General features: G+C 45.4%; 1 protein-coding gene across 1 annotated transcript in view; it reads left to right on the top strand.

Moving 5' to 3' along the window:
* Positions 1-21644, top strand: part of TGM3 (transglutaminase 3) — a 37694-nt gene that overhangs the window by 14153 nt on the left and 1897 nt on the right. The window contains exons 5-11 of the mRNA XM_024743174.1: positions 333-461; positions 3659-3836; positions 3940-4075; positions 13424-13527; positions 15139-15384; positions 17603-17908; positions 20240-20397. Coding sequence (XP_024598942.1) covers positions 333-461; positions 3659-3836; positions 3940-4075; positions 13424-13527; positions 15139-15384; positions 17603-17908; positions 20240-20397 — 1257 coding nt within the window. The remainder of the gene's footprint in view (positions 1-332; positions 462-3658; positions 3837-3939; positions 4076-13423; positions 13528-15138; positions 15385-17602; positions 17909-20239; positions 20398-21644) is intronic.

The following is a 21644-nucleotide window of genomic DNA, read 5'->3' as shown; positions in this document are numbered from 1 at the left end:
ATGAGCTCAGTCTGATCCCCTGTTATAAAGATGGACAAATTGAGGCCCAGACAGGCCAAGTGATTGCTCTCAAGTTCGTAACAGTGAGGGAGTGCCATTAACTTTAGGGGCCTCAGTTCAAGGCCTCGTGTATAGCGAGAGCTCTGGATGAGTTTGCAGGGTTAAAGCCCAAGTTGGGTGGTTGTTCCTCAGATTCTCTCAGCTCTGGAGGCTGTGGAGTAGAAGGATCTGGGCAGAGCCCATGGTTCTTACCAGTGTAGCCCCCGTGCCTTCAATAAGCTGATACTATTTGTCATTTCTTTCATCATAACATATGGTCCCATTTTGAACAGTTTGAAGAAGGCATTCTGAACATTTGCCTCTCTCTGCTGGATAATAGTCTGAATTTTCACCGTGACCCTGCTACTGATGTGGCCCGCAGAGACGATCCCCAGTATATTGGCCGGGTGCTGAGTGCAATGGTGAGTGATGAGAAAACCATAATAACTAGTTATTCCTGTATATCAAACCCAGCTATGGGTTAGGCACAACCACTTATAGCGTTGGTTGACATCTCACAAAATATAGCTGTGGCTGTTACCATCCCCATTTCGCACGCGTGGAGCCTCTACCTTAAAGAACATTCCTGAGACACACGGTGAGTGAGTGGCAAAGGCAGAACTGGACCCAGGCTGCCTGGCTCCAAAGCCCTTTCCACTGTATTGCGAGGCTTCCCTCCAGTGACGAAGGATTTGGTCTTTGGGTGTCTGCCAGGACCAGAAGGAGGCAAAGCTGAGAATTTGCTCCATCCCTGGGGCTCCTGGGAAAGGGGGTAAGCTCCTGAGTGAGCCTGAAGCGTTAACCTCCTTTGCTCTGACTCATCTCATCCTCAGCACAGAGGGCTCGAGTGCCAGTGGGGAGGGCAGAGGCCAACACAGTCATTGTCTAGATGCGGAAACTGATGCCAGGGGGCTGAAGTGACTCACTCACAGCCTCAGCCTGTGAGTCTGGCCAGAGCAAGGCCTCCAACTGCCCGCCCAGGGCCTCCTTCAATTGTCCAGTCCCTCCACGTGAGAAACCTGTCCCCACTTCCCCAGACACATGTGCACGTGCACTCAGAGGCACACATAAGCTGGATGCTGGAGGAATGCACTGCTCTGTAGTCAGTGTGCAGAGCACCTCCATCAGAAAGCATCCAAACAAGGGATAGCCTGCTCAAAAGTTACAAAGGAAAAAGCTAAAAGTCGGAGAGTTCTTGAACTTTAACCCTCTGAAACTAAATGATTACTCAGGAGGGTCTTTACCTTTTTTTTTTTTTTTTTGATTAATGGACTAGGCATTTCAAGTCTCTTTTGAGTTGGGAGAATATCCAAGCTAACAAGCTAGTTACATGGTTAGAAATTTGAATGACCTTCTGACTGCATGATAGATATCGGGGGTCATCAGGCAGCACTTCTTAACCCAAACTTCACAGGACAGCTGTGGGGAGGCCCAGGCAATGTGGAGGTGCTGAGGAAATGGTGGGGACCAAGGCAGCCGGGAAGAGTGCACAGGAGAGGGAGTGGGGCCTGGGCCCAACCTGGAAAATCAAGTGGCCCAGGAGGGGGTGGATTAAAGCCAACGCCAAGGTCAAGGGAAGCTGGATTCAGGCACTTTAGGAAGTTGAGCCTCCTCAGCTCAGGAGAGGGGAGGGGAGGCAGCTGGCTCCAGTAGCTGCTAACTCACCCCTGCCCTCCAGACAAACCACTTGATCTCAGAGCTGGGTGCCTCAGCGGTACCTCCCCACTCTCTCTCCAGCCCTCCTGGTTGGGCTGGGCCACGAGCGAATTATGGCCTGTGTGGGGCTTTGAAACCTCGGCTTTCAGTCAGAGATGACCCTGCTGATTACCACTTTGGAGGCTGATGCACCTGTGACTCAGGAGATGGGGATGGGCCATGCAATCTTCCATCTTGAAGGAGCCCCATCTGGCCCCATCCTACTATTCCAGCCCAGAACATCCTGGAGGGGCTGTGGAGCTCACCCACCACACGGAGGGACCGCGGAGGGCTGGGTCAGCCTGTCCTGGGCAAGGATCCTCCATTTCCAGACTGTTCGTCCTCATAGGCCTTGCCCTTGTGGCTCCCACAGAGAGAGGGAGCCGTTCTCACTGTAAGGTTGGGATAAATGCTAGTCAAAGTTTCATAAACTCTGAAAACTTGGCTGCTGGAAGACAGCTGAGGGAGTACTTGTTTCTAGAGTTCCCTCTGTTGGAAGGTGAAGAATGGAGGCCCAGAGAGGTGAATCGACTCCCGCGCAAGCAGTCACCCAGCTGACAAGCAGCCAGGCTGGGCTTGCAACTCGGGTTTCTTCTTCTTCTTTTTTTTTTTATTTTTTATTGGAGTAGGGTTGCTTTACAATGTTATGTTAGTTTCTGCTGTACAGCAAAGTGAATCAGTTATACGTATACATCTATCCTCTCTTTTTTAGATTTCCTTCCCATTTAGGTCACCACAGAGCATTGAGTAGATCTCCCTGTGCTATACAGTAGGTTATTAGTTATCTATTATTTTACTTTATTTAAAAAAATTTTTTTAATTGGGGTATAGTTGTTTTACAGTGTTGTGTTAGTTTCTACTGTACAGCAAAGTGGAGTTCCCTGTGCTATACAGCAGGTTCTTATTAGTTATCTGTTTTATACATAGTAGTGTATATATGTGAATCCCAATCTCCCAATTCATCCCACCACCCCCTTTCCCCCTTGGTAACCATATATTCGTTCTGTACATCTGTGTGTCTAGTTCTGCTTTGCAAATACGTTCATCTGTACCATTTTTCTAGATTGCATATATAAGCGATAATATACAATATTTGTTTTTCTCTCAGGTTTCTCCTTTTATCATTCTCTTTTAACTTTTTATCATGGAAAAGTTCAGACTTTCACTAAAGTAGAGGAAAAAGTGAAATGAACTCTTACGTACCCATCACCGGCTTCAGCCATTACCCACTCAAGGCCATTCTTGTTTCATCTCTGTCCCTTCCTCCACAGATTGTTTGATAAATCCCAGACATTATATCATTTCATCCCTAAATATTTCAATATGAGCCTATAAAAGACTAGGACTAAGAAACTCAGATCTTTTGATCGCTAACCCAGTGCTCTTTTCATACTGCATCGTGGTTGTGTTACTTATACAAGAATCATGCCTTAAGTTGAGGGAATGAATAAATGAATGAATGAATGAAAAGCAACAGTCCATCTTTATTCTTTCCAAGAAGAAGTTAGTTGCTAAAGTTCTCAGGTGATCTTTTTAGAAGACCAGGACACCAAAAGAGAGCTTCAAACCACGGACTCTCAAGTCAGGCAACAGCAGCTGCCCATGAGTTCTGGCCAGAAATTGCCTGCAGGCTGATTTTCTGCCCGTCCCTCACCACTGACAAGCCCCGGAGCCTCAGTTTTCCCTGTGAGCTGGGAATGATATGTGAATTAGGGGCAAACATGGCCTGTTAAGGAAAGCACTGTTAAATTCATATACCGCTTGATACCCCTAGGGGGATCATTATCACAATTATCATCCAAATCACCCAGAAAGACAGAAAATCCACTTGAAGGAGGCTCCCTTCCGTGTCTCCTTATCTTGTCCCCTGAACTCTGCATGTCATTCTCTGTGCTGAATTCTTTGGGGTTTTTTTCCTGCCCAGATCAATGCCAATGATGACTATGGTGTGGTTTCTGGGAACTGGAGTGGTAACTACGTAGGTGGCCAGGACCCAAGGAACTGGAATGGCAGCGTGGAGATCCTCAAGCAGTGGCAAATTTCTGGCTTCAGGCCAGTCCGATACGGCCAGTGCTGGGTCTTCGCTGGGACCCTCAACACAGGTACTCTGGGTGTGATGTGCCTTTCCTGGGTGGGCAGCAGTGGGGTACCCCAAGATACCATCTCCACTGCACCCCAAGTCCTCAGACTGCCCTTGACTTGCAGTGCTGCGGTCTTTGGGGATTCCCTCCCGAGTTATCACCAACTTCAACTCAGCTCATGACACAGACAAAAACCTCAGCGTGGATGTGTACTATGACCCCAGAGGATGGCCCATGGACAAAGGCAGTGACAGCGTATGGTGAGTGTCTGACCCTTTCTGAGCACCACATCTGAGCAGCTTCTCCCTAGCTCTCCCCAGCTCCTGGGACCTAGCTGCAAACAGGAGTTAGGAGGCAAGTACCATGTCAACATATGGTTTAGAGTGGAAATGCTATCACTTCTTGACCTTTTGGCTAAGATCAAGTGTAAAATGAAAATGCTGAATCTAGCAAGAATCTAGCAAGACCCGAAACAGCTCTTCTCAGAGTTCTGCAAATTCTGATGGCCTACTTTATCTGGCCGCCAGATGAAGGCTGTTATACCAGTGAAAGATATGATTCCTGGGCTCTTCCCTGAATTTGTAGTGCCCACTAGACCCTATGCTACTTTAGAAGATAAACACTGAAACTATTGATTTTCTAGTAATAAATATAGACTTATGTCACTTCAGGCAACCCATATGACTTTTGGGTTTTCTTAGAGACAAGCGACACATTTTCTCTTATGCATATATACTTGCTGTGTATCGTGGTTGATAGAATAACATGTTAGCTTATTCTGGATTCCAACTGAACAAAAAGAAGCTTTATATGTAACTGGGCATATATATTTCTAACCATAAATATGCTATGTGCACACGAATCTATCCACACACATATGTATGTAATACATAATAAATGCCAACTGGAAGTAAGTTATCTAAAACTTATAGACATATATTCATAACTTTGTATAGCTGCATATATACATAAAATAGATATTGTTACAGCTATTTAAGATTAAACCATATGCCAAGTTATTACCAGATGGCAACTGAAAATAACTATGTCTATATCTGTATATACACATAGATATCTATGTGTCTATGTATATAAAGTACTACATGCATATGTCAATAATCCATTGTTTGAATTCATTTTAAAGGCTATACACACACATAATCCCTCACATACATATACTTGTCTAGATAACCTGTTAACAGATGCCATCTTATTTCCAGATGTTCAACTTTGAAATGGTCTATAAAAAAATTCTTTATTACTTATTATTCCCAGAATAAGTAGATCCAACTTTACTGAAATGTACTCAGGGTAACGAATAAAGTCAAAGCAATATTAACATTAACAGAAAAAGCTTTTAAAACAAATAAACAACACCCCACACCAATAATGGCACTGGGTAGTGTAAGCAGACCGTCCCCTCTGAAGGGAGGGAGGAGTATGAATTCACTCAAGGTCACATGGATTCTAGGGTTTAATGGGGCAGAGAAAGCTTATTTCAGAGGTTCTTTCTTAACCTGCCCGTACACAACGTTTCTCTCTAGTGGCACGGCTACTTACAGAGAGGTTTTTTTTCCAGCTTCTCATAAATGAAGGTCTTTTCTTCTCCCTGTTTTTTTCTTTTGTTACTGTGTCCAAAATCCCATTGTAACCTGTTCTGATCCTTGGGGCAATGACAGTCCTGACTTTGGCTTCCTTCACAAAAGGAGATGCTTGGTTCAACAAACGACTGATTTGGGGAAGGGGAGGCCCCCTTTGGCGTAACCCTTCTGTAATCACCCTGCACACTAGCAACTGCAGAGAGACCAGGATGCTTAAGGCTCAGTCCCTCCACTGAGAGCATATCTGGTGCTGCTAGGAGATAAGGAGTGGGGAGGCCATTAGTAGAAGCTATTTAGCAATGTGGGATGGTGTGGGGTATGCCAGGTGCGTGATTCAGAGAGTAAGCACTGTGGGAACTCAGGGAGGGAGCCATCAAGGAAGACTTCCTAGGAACAGGAAGGTGGGGCCTTTAAGCTGAATTTGTAATTAGTCCTGAGATCTCTTGGCTCCTGGTTCATGCTACCACTCCACATTAGCTTCATAATTCATTCCAAATATAATCACCTTGGGGCAAGTCTGGGCCTGTGGAGACATTCCAGGGTGTCTCCACTGTCATTTCTGTTGGCCTCATTGCAGGGTATGGGGCCCTAAAGCTGTGATTTTTCCTGGGAGTCTCATCCCCCCTCATCAGAACCGTCCTCAGAAAGCAGTGAGAGCTGTGAGACCCTCCCCACCCTCCTCCCTACCAGTTGTGGGTGGGGAACCTGCACTGGGTGGTGTGCAGACAGGGAATCCTGAGCCCTAGTTCCAGCCCCACTACCATCTGGCTCCAGAACTTGTGAAAGCCACTTCGTGTTTCTGGTCCCCAGTTTCCCCAGCAGTGAAATATAAAGGTTGGCCTGAAACTAGATGTTCACTTAAGTCTTTTTAATTATTTTATTCTCTGCAGCTTCAGTTTGCCCCACTTTTTATGTAAGAGCTACCCCTCCCAAGGGAGCTATTGCATCCCTTCAACATGGTTCCCACCAGGGGGTAGTGGGGGAGCTATCCCACGAGTCATTGTCTGCACAGAGTGGGATTACTAACCTATTATTAAAAGGACAGTTTGGGTTTGAACAGAAATCCTTCCAACTGAATCTTTGTATGTTGTAAATGTTAAAAATTTTTAGAACCTTGTCCAGATTTGCTTAAAGTAATAGAATGTAAGGATCAAGTGAGGTTACGCATCTGAAAGTGCTTAATAATAATAACAGCAGCAACTAATAATTTGCTGAGCAATTGTTGTGTTCCAGGTAATGTTCTGAGTGCTTGCATGTACTCTTCAGAAACAATGAAGTAGGCACTATTATGAACACCGCATTTTACAGTTGAGGAACCGGACACACAGAGTCATTCACCCAAGGGCAGGTAACTAGAAAATGGTGGAGCTGGGATTTGAACCCAGGCGGCTTTGTAAACTATGAAGCACCAGAGAGATGCCAAAGAATGTTATCACTATTCCTGACTGATGTTTGAGAATTCAGACCGCTTACTTTGAGATTTTCCAGAAAAGGAGTGGCTGGACACCAACCAGGTGGAAAAGCTGGGTTCTTAGGTTCACACTTAGGCAGCAAATGCAACTTTTCTATGATACTAGATGCTGTCTCAGCAGCTCAGTGGGGAGAAACAATTTGCACAAAGTCAAACTGAAATAGCATCCAAGTTGGAGGTGGACCTAGGTGTCTGTCAACATGACTCTCCCCAGTCAAAGAACATTAGAGTTGGAAGGGATCTTAGAGAGAGACCTACTCATTTCATAAATGAGAAAACAGAGGCCCAGGGGGAAGCACCAGTAAACAGCTGGAGACATTCGGACGCTCTAAGTAAATGCCTAACTTTACGTGTTTTGCATCTATATTCATCACTGATATTGGTCTGTAATTTTCTTTTTTTGTAGTATCTTTGTGTGTTTTTGGTACCAGGTGAAGGTGGCCTCATAGAATGGGTTTGGGAGTGTTCCTTCCCCTGCAATTTTTTGGAAGACTTTGAGAAGGATGCGTGTTAGCTCTTCTCTAAATGTTTGATAGAATTCACCTGTGAAGCCACCTGGTCCTGGACTTTTGTTTGTTGGAAGATTTTTAATCACAGTTTCAATTTCATTACTTGTGATTTGTCTGTTCATATTTTCTGTTTTTTCCTGGTTCAGTCTTGGAAAGTTATACCTTTCTAAGAATTTGTCCATTTCTTTCAGGTTGTCAATTTTATTGGCATAGAGTTGTTTGTAGTAGTCTCTTAGGATGTGTTGTATTTCTGCTGTGTGTTGTAACTTCTCCTTTTTCATTTCTAATTTTATTGATTTCAGTCCTCTCCCTCTTTTTCTTGATGGGTCTGGCTAATGGATTATCAGTTTTGTTTATCTTCTCAAAGAGCCAGCTTTTAGTTTTAAAGATCTTTGCTATTGTTTTCTTTGTGTCTATTTCATTTATTTCTGCTCTGATCTTTATGATTTCTTTCCTTCTGCTAATTTTGGGTTTTGTTTGTTCTTCTTTCTCTTGTTCCTTTAGGTGTAAGATTAGATTGTTTGAGATTTTTCTTGTTTCTTGAGGTAGGCTTGTATAGCTATAAACTTCCCTCTTAGAACTGCTTTTGCTGCATTCCATAGGTTTTGGATCGTCGTGTTCTCCTTGTTATTCGTCTCTAGGTATTTTTTTATTTCCTCTTTTATTTCTTCTGTGATATCTTGGTTATTTAGTAATGTATTGTTTAACCTCCATGTGTGTTTGTGTTTTTTACATTTTCTACCCTGTAATTCATTTCTGATCTCATAGCGTTGTGGTCATAAATATGCTTGATATGATTTTAATTTTCTTAAATTTACTGAGACTTGATTTGTGACCCATGATGTGATCTATCCTGGAGAATATTTTGTGCGGTCTCTTCAAATATTTTCTCTGGTCCTTTCTCTCTCTCTTCTCCTTCTGGGACCCCTATAATGCGAATGTTGTTGCTTTTAATATTGGCCCAGAGGTCTCTTAGGCTGTCTTCATTTCTTTTCATTCTTTTTTCTTTATTCTGTTCCACAGCAGTGAATTCCACCATTCTGTCTTCCAGGTCACCTATCCGTTCTTCTGCCTCAGTTATTCTGCTATTGATTCCTTCTAGTGTAATTTTCATTTCAGTTATTGTATTGTTCCTCTCTCTCTGTTTGTTGTTTAATTCTTCTAGATCTTTGTTGAGCATTTCTTGCATCTTCTCGATCTTTGCTTCCATTCTTTTTCCAAGGTCCTGGATCATCTTCACTATCATTATTCTGAATTCTTTTTCTTGAAGGTTGCCTATCTCCCCTTCATTTAGCTGTTTTTCTGGGGTTTTATCTTGTTCCTTCATCTGGTATATAGCCCTCTGCTTTTTCATCTTGTCTATCTCTCTGTGAATGTGGTTTTTGTTCCACAGGCTGCAGGACTGTGGTTCTTCTTGCTTCTGCTATCTGCCCTCTGGTGGATGAGGCTATCTAAGAGGCTTGATGGGAGGGACTGGTGGTGGGTAGAGCTGACTGTTTCTCTGGTGGGCAGAGCTCAGTAAAACTTTAATCCACTTGACTGTTGATGGGTGGGGCTGGGTTCCCTCCCTGTTGGTTGTTTGGTCTGAGGCCACCCAACACTGGAGCTTACCTGGGCTCTTTGATGGGGCTAATGACAGACTCTGAGAGGGCTCACGCCAAGGAGTACTTCCCAGAACTTCTGCTGCCAGTGTCCTGCGTTGTGGTTTCACTTGTCCCCATGGTGAAACAGAGCCACCCCCTGCCTCTGCAGGGGACCCTCCAACACTAGCAGGTAGGTCTGGTTCAGTCTCCCCTGGGGTCACTGCTCCTTCCCCTGGGTCCCGATATGCACACTACTTTGTGTGTGCCCTCCAAGAGTGGAGTCTCTGTTTCCCCCAGTCCTGTTGAAGTCCTGCAATCAATTCCCACTCGTCTTCAAAGTCTGATGCTCTAGGAATTCCTCCTCCCGTTGCCGGACCCCCAGGTTGGGAAGCCTGACGTGGGGCTCAGAACCTTCACTCCAGTGGGTGGCCTTCTGTGGTGTAAGTGTTCTCCAGTCTGTGAGTCACCCACCCAGCAGTTATGGGATTTGATTTTACTGTGGTTGTGCCCCTCCTACCATTTCATTGCGGCTTCTCCTTTGTCTTTGGATGTGGGGTGTCTTTTTTGGTGAGTTCCAGTGTCTTCCTGTCAATGATTGTCCAGCAGCTAGTTGTGATTCTGGTGTTCTGGCAAGAGGGAGTTTGACCTGTGTTTCTTTACAGTACTGAGAGTATGTGCTCTTCCTACTCATATCATTGGTTGGTATTATTTATCATTGTCTGTTTTTTTACCTCTTATGGCCTTATTCCTTCTGTCTTGTTTTGGAGCTGACTTTGTAACTCTCCCCTTGTTCTCTGAAGGATGTAGCAGGGTCACAGTGCACCTGATCAGTACTTAGGGAGCACTTCTAATCCTTCTGACAACTGTATAGTGTAGAACTCCCAATCTGGTCCCCATAGGAAGCCTTTCAGGTTTCATTTTACAACATGCAAAACAAAAACAATATTTTCCTGATTATAAGACACTAAAAAAATAATTAGTGAGAGTAATAGTAATATAGCTACCCAAAGAAAACCACTAACAACATTTTGAGATAGAGCCTTCCAGACATTTCATTCTGTTTTTGTGCATTGAGTGTTAATTACCCAAATGAGACCAAGTTAAATAGTCTATTTCATAATTTTTATTATCTTTCTTGTCAATAAATTAAAATTTAGAGGGACAGTATAGTTTAGTAGTTAAAAGCATGGACCCTGCAGCCCTCTGCCTGGGTTAAAATCCCACTCTGCCTATTTACTCACTTTGATACCTTGAAAAAGTCACTTAACTTCTTCTCTGTGCCTCAGTTTCTAGAACTGTCAAAAGGAGATAATAATTATTCCTATCTTATATGAGCATTGTGAAGATTAAGTGAGCTACTATATAAGACAGAAAACTTAATAATATTCTGTGTTGACACAACTGTATTAGCTATTAGTGTTTATATAATATACATATTTTTAAATATCTATTTATTTTGTAAATATAGAATTACAGAAGTAATAAGTAATTTTCATTATAGATTATGAAAACACTACAGAAATAAATAACGTGCAACTTAGTTCATATGCACCAAAATCTGTCCATGTGCACAATATATACCCCAAGCCATTATTTAAACTGTGGTTATCTAAGATAATAGAATTATGGGTGACTAACTTTCACTGCTTTTTTTAATGTATAATTTTCTAAATCGGAATAGTTTCATCATATTAATATGTTTTTTATAAGCTTATACATATACACACTATTTTGTAATTTTTTTTCTTACTTGGTCATATAAGTTAGGCATCTTCCATGCCAGTGCTAGATTAATTTTCCTCATTCTTTTGGACAACTGCACGATATTCTCCTGCATGGCTGTGCCACAATTTATCTGACCAATTCCTTATTGATAAATTTTTCCTCTGTTATTTTTGCTATTACAAACAATGCTTCAGTGAACATCTTTCCATGTACATCTATGTGCACTAATGTGAGGGTTTTTATAGGAGAAATTCCTAGAAGTGGAACTACTGGCTCAGTGAGTATATAGTTTTTAAAGGTATTTCAAACTCATTGCCAAATTGCCCTTCACAAATGTCATACCAATTTAAACTCCCACCAGCAGTGTATAACACTGCTTGTTTTCCCACACAATGATGAGTATCATACAACAATGTGTATCATCCTATGCTTTCATCTTTGTCAGTCTAATAAGTGTAATGGTATTTCTTTGTCATTTTAATTTTCTTTTAATGGTGGTGAAGTTAAAACTATTTTCATATGTTCAGTGATCATTTGTGTTGCTTATGAAAATTGCCTGTTCATTGTCGATTATTGACATGTTTGACCTCCTTTTTTTTTTGTCTTTTTCTTTAACCTCTTTATTGGGGTATAACTGCTTTACAATGGTGTCTTAGTTTCTGCTTTACAACAAAGTGAATCAACTATACATGGACATATATCCCCATATCTCCTCCCTCTTGCATCTCCCTCCCACCCTCCCTATCCCACCCCTCTAGGTGATCTTTTGTGTCTTATTGATTTGTAAGTACTTTATAATATTCATTATAGTAAATCTCTGTCTAGTATACATGTTGCATATATTTTCCCTGCTTAATGGATTTTTTTTCAACCTTTTTTCTCTCTTCTACAAATTGGATAATTTCTACTAATCTGTCTTCAAGTTTGCTGACTCTTCCCTCTGTTTTCTCTATTCTGCTAGTAAGCCATCCATTGAATTATTTAATTTCAGATATTGGTCTTTTTCCCAGTTAAAATTTTCCATTTGGTTCATTTTTTCATATTTTCTATTTTGCTGCTAAGAGGCCCCCTCTTTTCATTTGTTATGATCATATTTTCCGTTATTACACTGAGAATAGTTATCATAACAGCTTTAAAGTCTTTATCCAATAATTCCAACACCTGGATTATCTAAGGGTTAGTCCCTGTTGATTGTCTTTTACCTTGAGGACAAGCTATATTTTTCTGGTTCTTTGTATGTTGAGTAAATTTGGATTGTATCCTGGACATTGGATTCTTCTTGATTCTACATTTTGTCTTAGCAGTCTACCTGAGGTAGACTCAAACTGCAAATTCTATCTCACCTATGGTGGGCAGCAGCCCAAGTTTCAGTTCATTTTTTAAATTTTTAGCTGGACTACTTGTAGTTTGCCTCATATATGCCTAGCTAAGGTCACCCAGAAGCTTAGGCAGAGTTTATATACAAATCTGGGTCACCCTTTCTGATTCTTTCCTTTCTAAGACTTCCCCTTCACTCTCTAGCAACCCTGGTTAACCCAGGCTCGGTTTCTTATCTCCCCAGGTCAGAAAGATGTATGCTGTCTGTTGGAGTTTTTAGGGCCCTGCACTTTACCTCAACTGCAACCTGTCCTTAGGGGCAAGGGCACCAAAGTACAACTTGCCCCATGCTGGCCCCTTCCTAAAAGTTTTGGCACCCTCCCAAAATCCTCCTGCTTTGTTTACTCTCAGCTGTCTTTTGTATTTTTTCCCCAGTTTATTGTTTTCTACAGAAAGGACTGTCTATTATGAGCTTATTCCCATGCTGGAAACAGAACTATAGTTTGTTTCTTTGTTTATTTGGTATATGCGAGTTTAATATTTTTACCTAGTCACATTTATCATTCAGAAGTTGGTTCTCTGCTTAAAACTATCTTCTCCAACTCATGAGTATAACAAAATTTTTTTTCAAGTTGGATAGAACTTGAACTTATGTCAGACTTACTTACTTTTTCTTCTAAGTTGGACTCAAAACTGCCAAACCAATGTTTATGTAGTTGCTGTGGGATTGGAGAAGGGGAGGGTAGAAGGCAGAATCAAGAATGCATAAAGCTTTGGCTAACTGGTTATACCTGCTGAGGGACGGGACAAATGACTGAGACATATAGATTGGGAGACAAGGGGCTGCCATTGATGAAGAACATTTTAAGACTGGTATATGTCATTCTTCAATCCGGACCTCAGCCCAAGGGCTTTGTGGCTCTTAGCCAGACCTGGCACTCTTGCTGCAGCCCCATTCATTTTCATCCCACACGAAATACAGTAGTGTACCCCAACAGGTTGCATAGGAGAAAGCTGTGTGGGTTTGCTTGCTGGATTCTGGCTCTAACCTAGACCTGTTCTGCTCCTCAGAAAGGCAGTAGAACATGGTGGTCAAGGACCTAGGTTTTGGAGTTAGGCATACCTGGGTCCAAACTTTGACTCTGCCATTGTTAGCTGCTTAACTTCTCTGAGCCTCAGTTTCCTCTCTTAAGAAATGTGCATAAAAATAGTACCCATTTAACAGTGCTGTGAGAATTTAAGTGCGATAATGCTTGCCAAGGTCTAGCACAATATCTGGCACAGAGTGAACTCGCTTGATGAGTATCAGGGTGCTGCACTGTCAGATCAGAGGTGTGGTGTTTTGCCACTCCTCTGTTGTGTGGCCTTGGCCAAACTCTGTGGTCTGTGGTTCTGTCTGTAGGAATTTCCACGTCTGGAATGAAGGCTGGTTTGCACGGACTGACCTAAGCCCATCATACAGTGGATGGCAGGTTCTGGACGCCACCCCCCAGGAAAGGAGCCATGGTAACCAACCCTCTGACGGCCCCCTTCTCTGGGTTTGGCTCTAAGTCATGACCTCTCGATTCTTTATAGTGGTGGACAGCGGCACAGCAAGGTCACCCAAATCCTCTCTACCTCCAGAGGGAAAGGAGGGATTAAAACAAAAATATTTTGAAAGTAGATTTCCCTCCTAACTTTCTTGGTTCAGGCTGCTATTAAAATGACTGCCATACCTGCACTTACATGGCTGCTTCAGAGGCCCTGGCACATGCCCTGCAGCAAGGGAAAGGAGCCGTCCCCTGCCAACCATGATTCTCCTGCACCACCTCTGGTAGCCCATCCCTCCCAGCACAGAGAGCTTCCAGTTCCCCATTGCCTTGGGACTTAACCCAAATTCCCTGGCTCAGTTCCAGACCTCCATGATCACGGCCCCCATCACCTCTCTCACCTTCACATGTGTCCCCTGCCAGACCGAGCTCTCCTTCACGCAGGCTGGCCCGGCCCCATCCTTGTGCTCCCACCTCTGGCCACTCTCCCATCAGAGCTTGGGTCTCAGGCTCTCCAGGAACCTTTCCCCTTCCCTCTCCTGACCTCCAGAGCATTCTTGTCCGTTACCCTCATTTTCGGTTGATTCTTTCAAACTTAAAAAAAAATCATAAAGGTCATATAGGCACATGGTTTAAAAAAAATTCAAATCATTCTAGAAGGACTTACAATGAAAATGAAGTCTTACTCCCTTCCCCAACTGCAGCGTCTCTACCAGAAGCAAGGAATGTTAGATTTGGGGAACTTGGGTGTGAGGAGGGTAACCTTCCAGATATTTTCTAGGCCACTATTCAACCTTTTCACTGCAACCCATTAGCAGCTATAAAATCAAGTTAATGGGTTGTGACCATCATTTTAAGAAATGAAATAGAATATCATGGAAAGGGGTGGGGAAAAGGAAAAGAAAAGAAAATATCAGGGTGCATTGGACATTAAGAATAAGAATTGGGGGCTTCCCTGGTGGCGCAGTGGTTGAGAGTCCGCCTGCCGATGCAGGGGACACGGGTTCGGGCCCCGGTCTGGGAAGATCCCACGTGCCGCGGAGCGGCTGGGCCCGTGAGCCATGGCCGCTGAGGCTTGCGCGTCCGGAGCCTGTGCTCGGCAACAGGAGAGGCCACAACAGTAAGAGGCCTGCGTACCGCAAAAAAAAATAAAAAAAAAAAAAAAAAAAGAATAAGAATTGTCCTGTGGAATTTTTGTTTCAGGGTCATATACGTGCCATGATGAATGATTTGCAGAGTAGAAAAGAGGCAGCCCTGAGCACAAGACAGCAAGACTTTCCCCTTTAGTAAACAGACTGAGGGCAGTGGGTCAGCACAAATTATGCACCCACAGAATATAGGATTGGGCCGTCTTCTGTGGAGGTGGAGTCTCACCAGAGCACTATTGCAGAAGATAACAATAGCCCCGGAGTGTCTTGCTGAGTGCCCCAAGAAGGGGGCAGACTGTTGGGGTTGAAGGAGTTTGGCGGGGTAGAGGCAGGGGAGTTGGGTGGTCATGGGTGGCCCCCAGAGGAGCAGGCCATGGGGTGTACTGTTGCAGATGGGCCTGGGTTTGGCATGTATCCAACCTCTGCACCCTGGCCCCCAGGGGTGTTCCAGTGCGGCCCTGCTTCAGTCGTCGCTCTCCGAGAGGGTAATGTGGACTGGGACTACGACATGCCCTTCATCTTTGCTGAGGTTAATGCCGACCGCACCACATGGATCTACGATGCCTGGACCGGCAGCCTGAAGAAGAGTTCCTCAAACACTCACACCATCGGCAAAGATATCAGTACCAAGGCGGTGGGCAGCAACTCTCGCATGGATGTCACCGAAAAGTACAAGTACCCAGAAGGTAGGAGGGGGTGTGGATGGGCTGTGCCACCCAGGGCTTAGTGGTGGGAAGACAGCTCTGAGGTGGAGAAGGAAGAATTGCTCATACTCCTTCCGCATTGTCAGCCAATTCTGCCTGAATGGTAGGACTGCTCCCCGGCATCTAATGCCCAGCTCCCCAGACTGTTTCCCGTGGGAACAGAACCGTCATGAAAAGACGCTGTACCACTGGGAATTTGCCATAGGACTCAGGCAGCTGCCACCCCTTATAACCGTGCAACCTCAAGCAGGATGCTTAGCCTCTCTGATCCCTCGTTTTCTCACCTGTAAAATGAGAAGAGCAAGGCCTATCTTCCGTGGGATTTAAATGAGCTAGTGTACAGAAAGTGCCGAGGGCAGTGCCCGGCACATAGTGAGGACTTAATAAATAGTGATGATTTTTGTCAACTTGAACATCTGCAACCTCATTGGAATGACCTCCCAGAGGGACTTCTGAAGTGCACTGCTTACACGGTTGTGTGATTCTGTGGGGTTCCTTACCTGACTGTCACACCTTCATTCTGCTTCTTGGGGGCTCTGGCTGTCCCAGCCAAACCTCCTGAGAAATGGGAAGGGGCCACGGCCAGGTTGTGGGATCCCTGCAGGACCCCTGGTGATGACCTAGCCCCTATGTGACAGCAGGGCTGATCACACCGCCTGCTGTTGACCAGTCCTCCTTACCTAATGATTCCAGCTTGTGTCTGATGGCCCCAGGGAGGAAAAGCTCATAAAATGGGCTGCTAAGCATTGGCGCAACAGCAACACCAAGGGAGAAAACAGTAGCAGGAAGCTTGGTCTTGGGTAAGCCTGGCAGGTGACCTATGTAGCTATGTAGGCTCTGAGCCTCATTGTGCATAACACACCTGCTTCGAGGTTCTGGGCACAGAGGCTCAGCTCCCTGCACAGCCATCAGACCTGGGTGTGGACTTACAGCTCAGCTAGAGAATGGGAATGCACCAAAAGGAACCCAGCCCACCAGGAGCCATCAGCCTGGGTAACTGGGCTGCCTGTCTCCTTTTCAGTAAGGTGTGCGGGAAGAACTATTAGATGCAGGTCTAGATTTCTGGGGACTGGCCTCCTTTCTGCCCCTAATTCCCAGATTACCAGTCCCTTGGACTAGTCGCTCCTCCTCTTAGGGCCTTAACTCTAATGGTTGGCCTCTGGGGTCTCTGCCAGTTGTTACATGTAACTTATGGGAAAGACCTCACTAAATTGTAAAGTGCTTCTAATAAGTCATCTGATGCCTTAAAATTTCACAGGTTGGTTGGGGAAGTTAGGGGGCGGAGGCAAAAGTATGATCATTCTTTGTGTATCTTTGTCTGTGTTTCTGGAAGGACAATACCTTCTCCTTGATAGTGGGTCTATCTTCAGGTCAGGCAGGGAGCCTTATGTGCACTGTGTGGTCTACCCTGGCTCAGAGGCTTGGAGTTGGCCCTTAGCACCCCAAGAGCCGTGATTTTTAGGCCATGATCTTGGCCATTCTCCAGGGACTGTTTATAGCATCACATTCAGCAGCACCCATGACCCAAGTCAGAATCAGAAACCCAACCTGTGGTTCAGACTTTGTGTTTATGAAACCTGAACTCTCTCGACAATTTGAACTAGTCATAACCTGGAACCACAACAACTGTGGGAAGTTCTCGTCAACTGACATGGACAAAAGTTCCACTCTTCAATTCTCAAAGCATCTTTAGAAACAAAGCAGAATAACATGGTAAACTGGTTGGAAATTCTTTTCAATGAAGTTAATTCTAAATCATAACCATTTTTTCACTTATGAACTTATTGTAATCTTTTATAGCTCAGTTTTTGTTATTTTTAAATTATCTGTTTTTTCTTTGTCTCACAAAGGACCATTTATCAAAAGAAAGAAAGAAGGAAGAGAGGAAGAGAGGAAGGAAGAAAGGGAGAGATCTAGCCTAATTAGCCTAAGCAAAATATCAAGCCATAAAGTAATTTTATGCACCTTTCCCTACATCTCCATGGAAATTTAGAGCTGCTTGGAACAGGTGGGATGTGAGCCTCGTATTAAGGAGGATGAAATGGAGACCTGCAGAAGTCAGCCGCTTGCTTGAATCAGAATCGTTGGACAAGCAGCAGAACCAGTGTTAGTTCCAGGCCACCCTTCCAAGCAGGACGCTGTCCTTTGTCCAGGTTGCCACCGCATCCCTGAGGTGCTTCTCTCTTTTCCCACCACACAGGTTCCAGCCAGGAAAGGCGAGTGTTTGAAAAGGCTTTGAGGAAACTTCAACCCTCCATGTCATTTCGCGCAACATCTACAAGAACCTTTAGGGAGGAACGGGAGCCCAGCATCTCCGGGAAGTTCAAGATCACTGACATACTGACAGTGGGCAAAGAAGTCAACATGGCCCTGATGCTCAAAAACCTAACGGGTGATCCGAAGACAGTGATGGTGAACATGACAGCCTGGACCATCGTCTACAATGGCACACTTGTACACGAGGTGTGGAAGGAGTCCGTCAGCCTATCCCTGAGTCCCAATGAAGGTAACTCATCCTGTAGGTTGCTGGAGTACCATGCACCCAAGGTAGCTGGTATTCTCTTGGGATTGGAGAGTTCCTGTCGGAACCGAGTCAATTGATTAAGGAAGGAACAGCACGTGGCCTCTGTGGTCAAGCCTGGGGTTTTGAAGTTTTGGAGGCTGCTATTATGGTATAGTGCAATTCAGTGTGGTGCTAACCAAAATCCTTTTATGCCCTGGGGGAAGAAGGCGGGAGGCTTTGGCAGTTAAGAGACACACTGCAAATACCCCTTACAGGTACACACCACATTGCCCAGTGGGCAGAGTATTTCCTTATATATTCGTATGTACTATCACATTTGACCTTCTAAAAGGACAGATTTCAGTATTCCCTTTTACAGAGGTAGAAACTGAGGCTTGGAGAGATTGTGACTCGCTTAAGAGATTGTGTCATAGCTAGCAGGTGGCAATGCCAAGTCTTGGTCCTAGATTTCCTAATGCTAAATCCAGTGCCACCACCCATTTTCTAGGTTTTATTGCTGCCACCCCTCTCCCATACCAGCTGCCACCCTACCCCACCCCTCCCCACCACACAATGAATCACTATCTGAGTTTGACCCTAGAAGGGTTGCAATATACCACAAGGTCTTGAACCCTCTCCAATGTTCCCCCACAGCTGCTAATGCGTAGGTGGAATTTCTTGATTCCCAGCGACAGTGATAGGTTTTCTCGGAGGTCTGAGCCTCTGGGAGGAACCATGACTTTGTACTCCTGGGTAGCATAGACAGGAGGGGACCAAAGTAGAGGAGAGAGAGTCTGGGGCTGTGGAAGGATTAGAATGCAGGTGTGCCCACAGTGGCAAAATCCTTCAAGCTGTTATGAAAAGTCTGGACTTATACAAAGCAGATTGACACGGGTGGGGTGGCTATTTGCTTCACATAAGGAACTAATAAAAACTGATTAATTACACAGCCCATCTTGAAAGAATTCTGTCTGCAGAGAAACTGCAATACCTCTGTATTACACCTGTCAGAAGGCAGCATCCCTAGCAACCTCTCTTCTGGCAGAATTTAGCAGAAATCTTCCCCATACCAAGAGCAACTGCCTGGCTCTTATTTACCTTCAAAGCTCAAGGGAAGAGCTATTTCTGTAGAGCAAAAATAATTTACGTGAGGTAAATGGTTTCTAAAAATCCATACTTCTGCCAGAGGCAGCAGAGTGAAATGGGAAGGAGAGGAAGGAAGCAAGTGAAGTGGTTCTGGAGGCCTGACATCATCACCTACTTTCTGGGTTAAGTCCCCCTCTTTTGCTGAGCCTCAGCGTTCACTGTCCAAGAGGGCAGGACCAGCTGATGCAAGGGCCTGCGTCTCCACATTTGGGGCAGGCTAGGTAAGTCCCTCCAGTGCTAAAAGCAGAGACAGCTCCTTCCTCACAGACTTTCCTCAAGGGGTGTATGACGCTGTGGATGCAGGGGCCCCCCCAGACCACCCAACATGACTGCCTAAGGGAGGGGGGAGTGCCCTGCACCCATTGGAAGGGGAGGACCCTCGCTGCCTGCCCTGTGAGTCAGAGAGGGGCCTTGAAGCTTAGGGAGGAGCCAGATAAAGGGAGGAAAGCTGGGGAAGGCCTTTCCATCTGAGGGGACCTTGTGAGTCAAAGCTTGGAGGTGATAAGGTACCTATTTTGTCAAAAGGACAATGAGAAGCATGGGAGGGAATGTTCTTTTGAGGGGGAGAGTCATGAAGGGCCATACTGAGGGGTCTGAACTTTACTCCTGAGGCAGCGAGGGGCCATGGAAGATTTTTGAAGTGACATGGAAGAAGAGTGACATGATTTGGGGGTGGGGGGGAAGTGCTTCTAAAGCCTATCTTCTGGTATGTGTGAGTGTCTTGGAAGCAGCAGAGACTAGAAGTGGGGAGGTGGTCCAGATGCTGTTGCCATAGAATCCCAGGCTACTGGATGACCAGGGAGGACCCAAGCACTTATTTAGCCCTGGCTTCCCTTGCTAGTTATTATTGTGTTGTCATCATTACTGTTTTCGTCATTGGGCAATGAGTTAGTACTCGTATTCTTCCCCTGCCCCTTAGAAGGAAACTTGCCCTCCGATATTTTCCAGGACAGGGAGGAGTCTTCAGCCCCTATGAGCCCATCCAGCCAGAGTCCTGGGCTACCCCTGGCCCCTGCTCTGCAACCTGCACAGAGCAGACAGATGCTTCCCACGGGGCCTGGCAGGGAGGGCTCAGGCAAGCCTGGGCTGCAGATGAACCCAGCCAGCTCACATCGACCTGGCTTGGCATCGGCTTTTAAGGTTTCGACCCCACTCCCTCTCACTCTGCTCCCTGGTTTCTCCTTCCAGAAATACAGCATCCTGTAAAGATCGCCTATGCACTGTACGAGAAGCACCTGAAGGCAGACAACATGATCCGGGCCACAGCCGTGTGCGAGATCAGTGACGAGACCGAGGTGGTGGTGGAGAGGGACGTCATCCTGGACAACCCCACCCTGACCCTGGAGGTAAAGGGGTGCTGAAGGGGTGCCTCTCCAGCCAGCCCAGCCCTCCCAGACTACAGAGAAGGCCCTCCCCTGCTGACGGGCCCAGCTCAGCTCCAGCCTCTGCCAAATGGATCAGTCAAGAGTTCCAATCAGAGTAGCGCCCTTGGGACCTCCCTAGCGGTCCAGTGGTTAGGACTCAGAGCTTTTACTGCAGGGGGCACGGGTTCAATCCCTGGTCAGGGAACTAAGATCCTGCAAGCTGTGGGACGGGGCAAAAAAAAAAAAAGTAGCCTCCTTGCTCCCTGTCGGACAATATCCACAGGCACGTTGCCCTGTGGCTTCTTTGGTTGCAGCTCTAGACCCCCTGGGGATGCCATTTGAGGATGGCCAGAGGGGCTCTTCAGCTCACTTGCTCTGGACATCTGCTGTGTCCTGGGCTGTGCCAGGCTTAGGAATCACAGGGGGCCACAAGGGGTGGGTCCTGACTGCAAGAAACCCACAGCCCAGCCCCTGGACACATTTGTAGAGCAAATCAGCAATGGTCATAACTCATGTGCATCTCCCAACTCTAGACCCCAGAGTTACAGAATTGTGGACTCTTGGAGACCTAGTCTCAAGCTCCCATGTCCTGCCATTTCACATATCAGTAAACTGAGGCCCAGAGAGGAGAAGGGAATTTCCAATTACTGCCAGAGCCAGGGCTAGACCTCAGGCCCTTTCCAGGGCATCCATCACACCCACAGCCAGCAACAGCACCTTCCCAGTGGTTGAGAATGAGGATGCCTCATTTTTTGGCTGCAGGCTCTGCTCCCAGGCTCCCTCTCAGGAGCCCAGGCATCTGGGGGCTTGCAGGTTGGCGTGAGGCACTTGAGGCCATTCTGTTCCTTCCTCAGCACTGGGGCTGGAAGTATTTGGCTGACTCCAAACCTGTCCCTGACCACGCCAACCCCAGCCCAGTGTGGAGGCTGCCAGAATATGGCACCGTTTATGTACCCTTGTGTCCCAATGGCATAAAATTATGCTTCACTCTTCAAATCATGTCATACACTTAAATGAGTTCCATGGGAGAAATTATGGTATAGATCATGGTCTCTAAAATGTTTCAGTTATGCACAAATTATTAGCAGGCATTGCAGGGTCTAGCAAGAAGAGCAAATGGCTCTGGAACCAGAAAGGCCTCGGTTATTGAATCAACCTGAACTGCAGATTTGTTACTGTAAAATGATTGCAGTGAGAATTGGTGGCAAGAAAAAAAAAAAAAAAAAAAA

This window comes from Neophocaena asiaeorientalis, unplaced genomic scaffold (genome assembly GCF_003031525.2).
Source record: "Neophocaena asiaeorientalis asiaeorientalis breed wild unplaced genomic scaffold, Neophocaena_asiaeorientalis_V1.1 scaffold82, whole genome shotgun sequence".
Lineage (NCBI taxonomy): Eukaryota > Metazoa > Chordata > Mammalia > Artiodactyla > Phocoenidae > Neophocaena > Neophocaena asiaeorientalis.
Note: the sequence above shows the minus strand (reverse complement) of the source record. Positions and strands in the feature narration are given on the sequence as shown.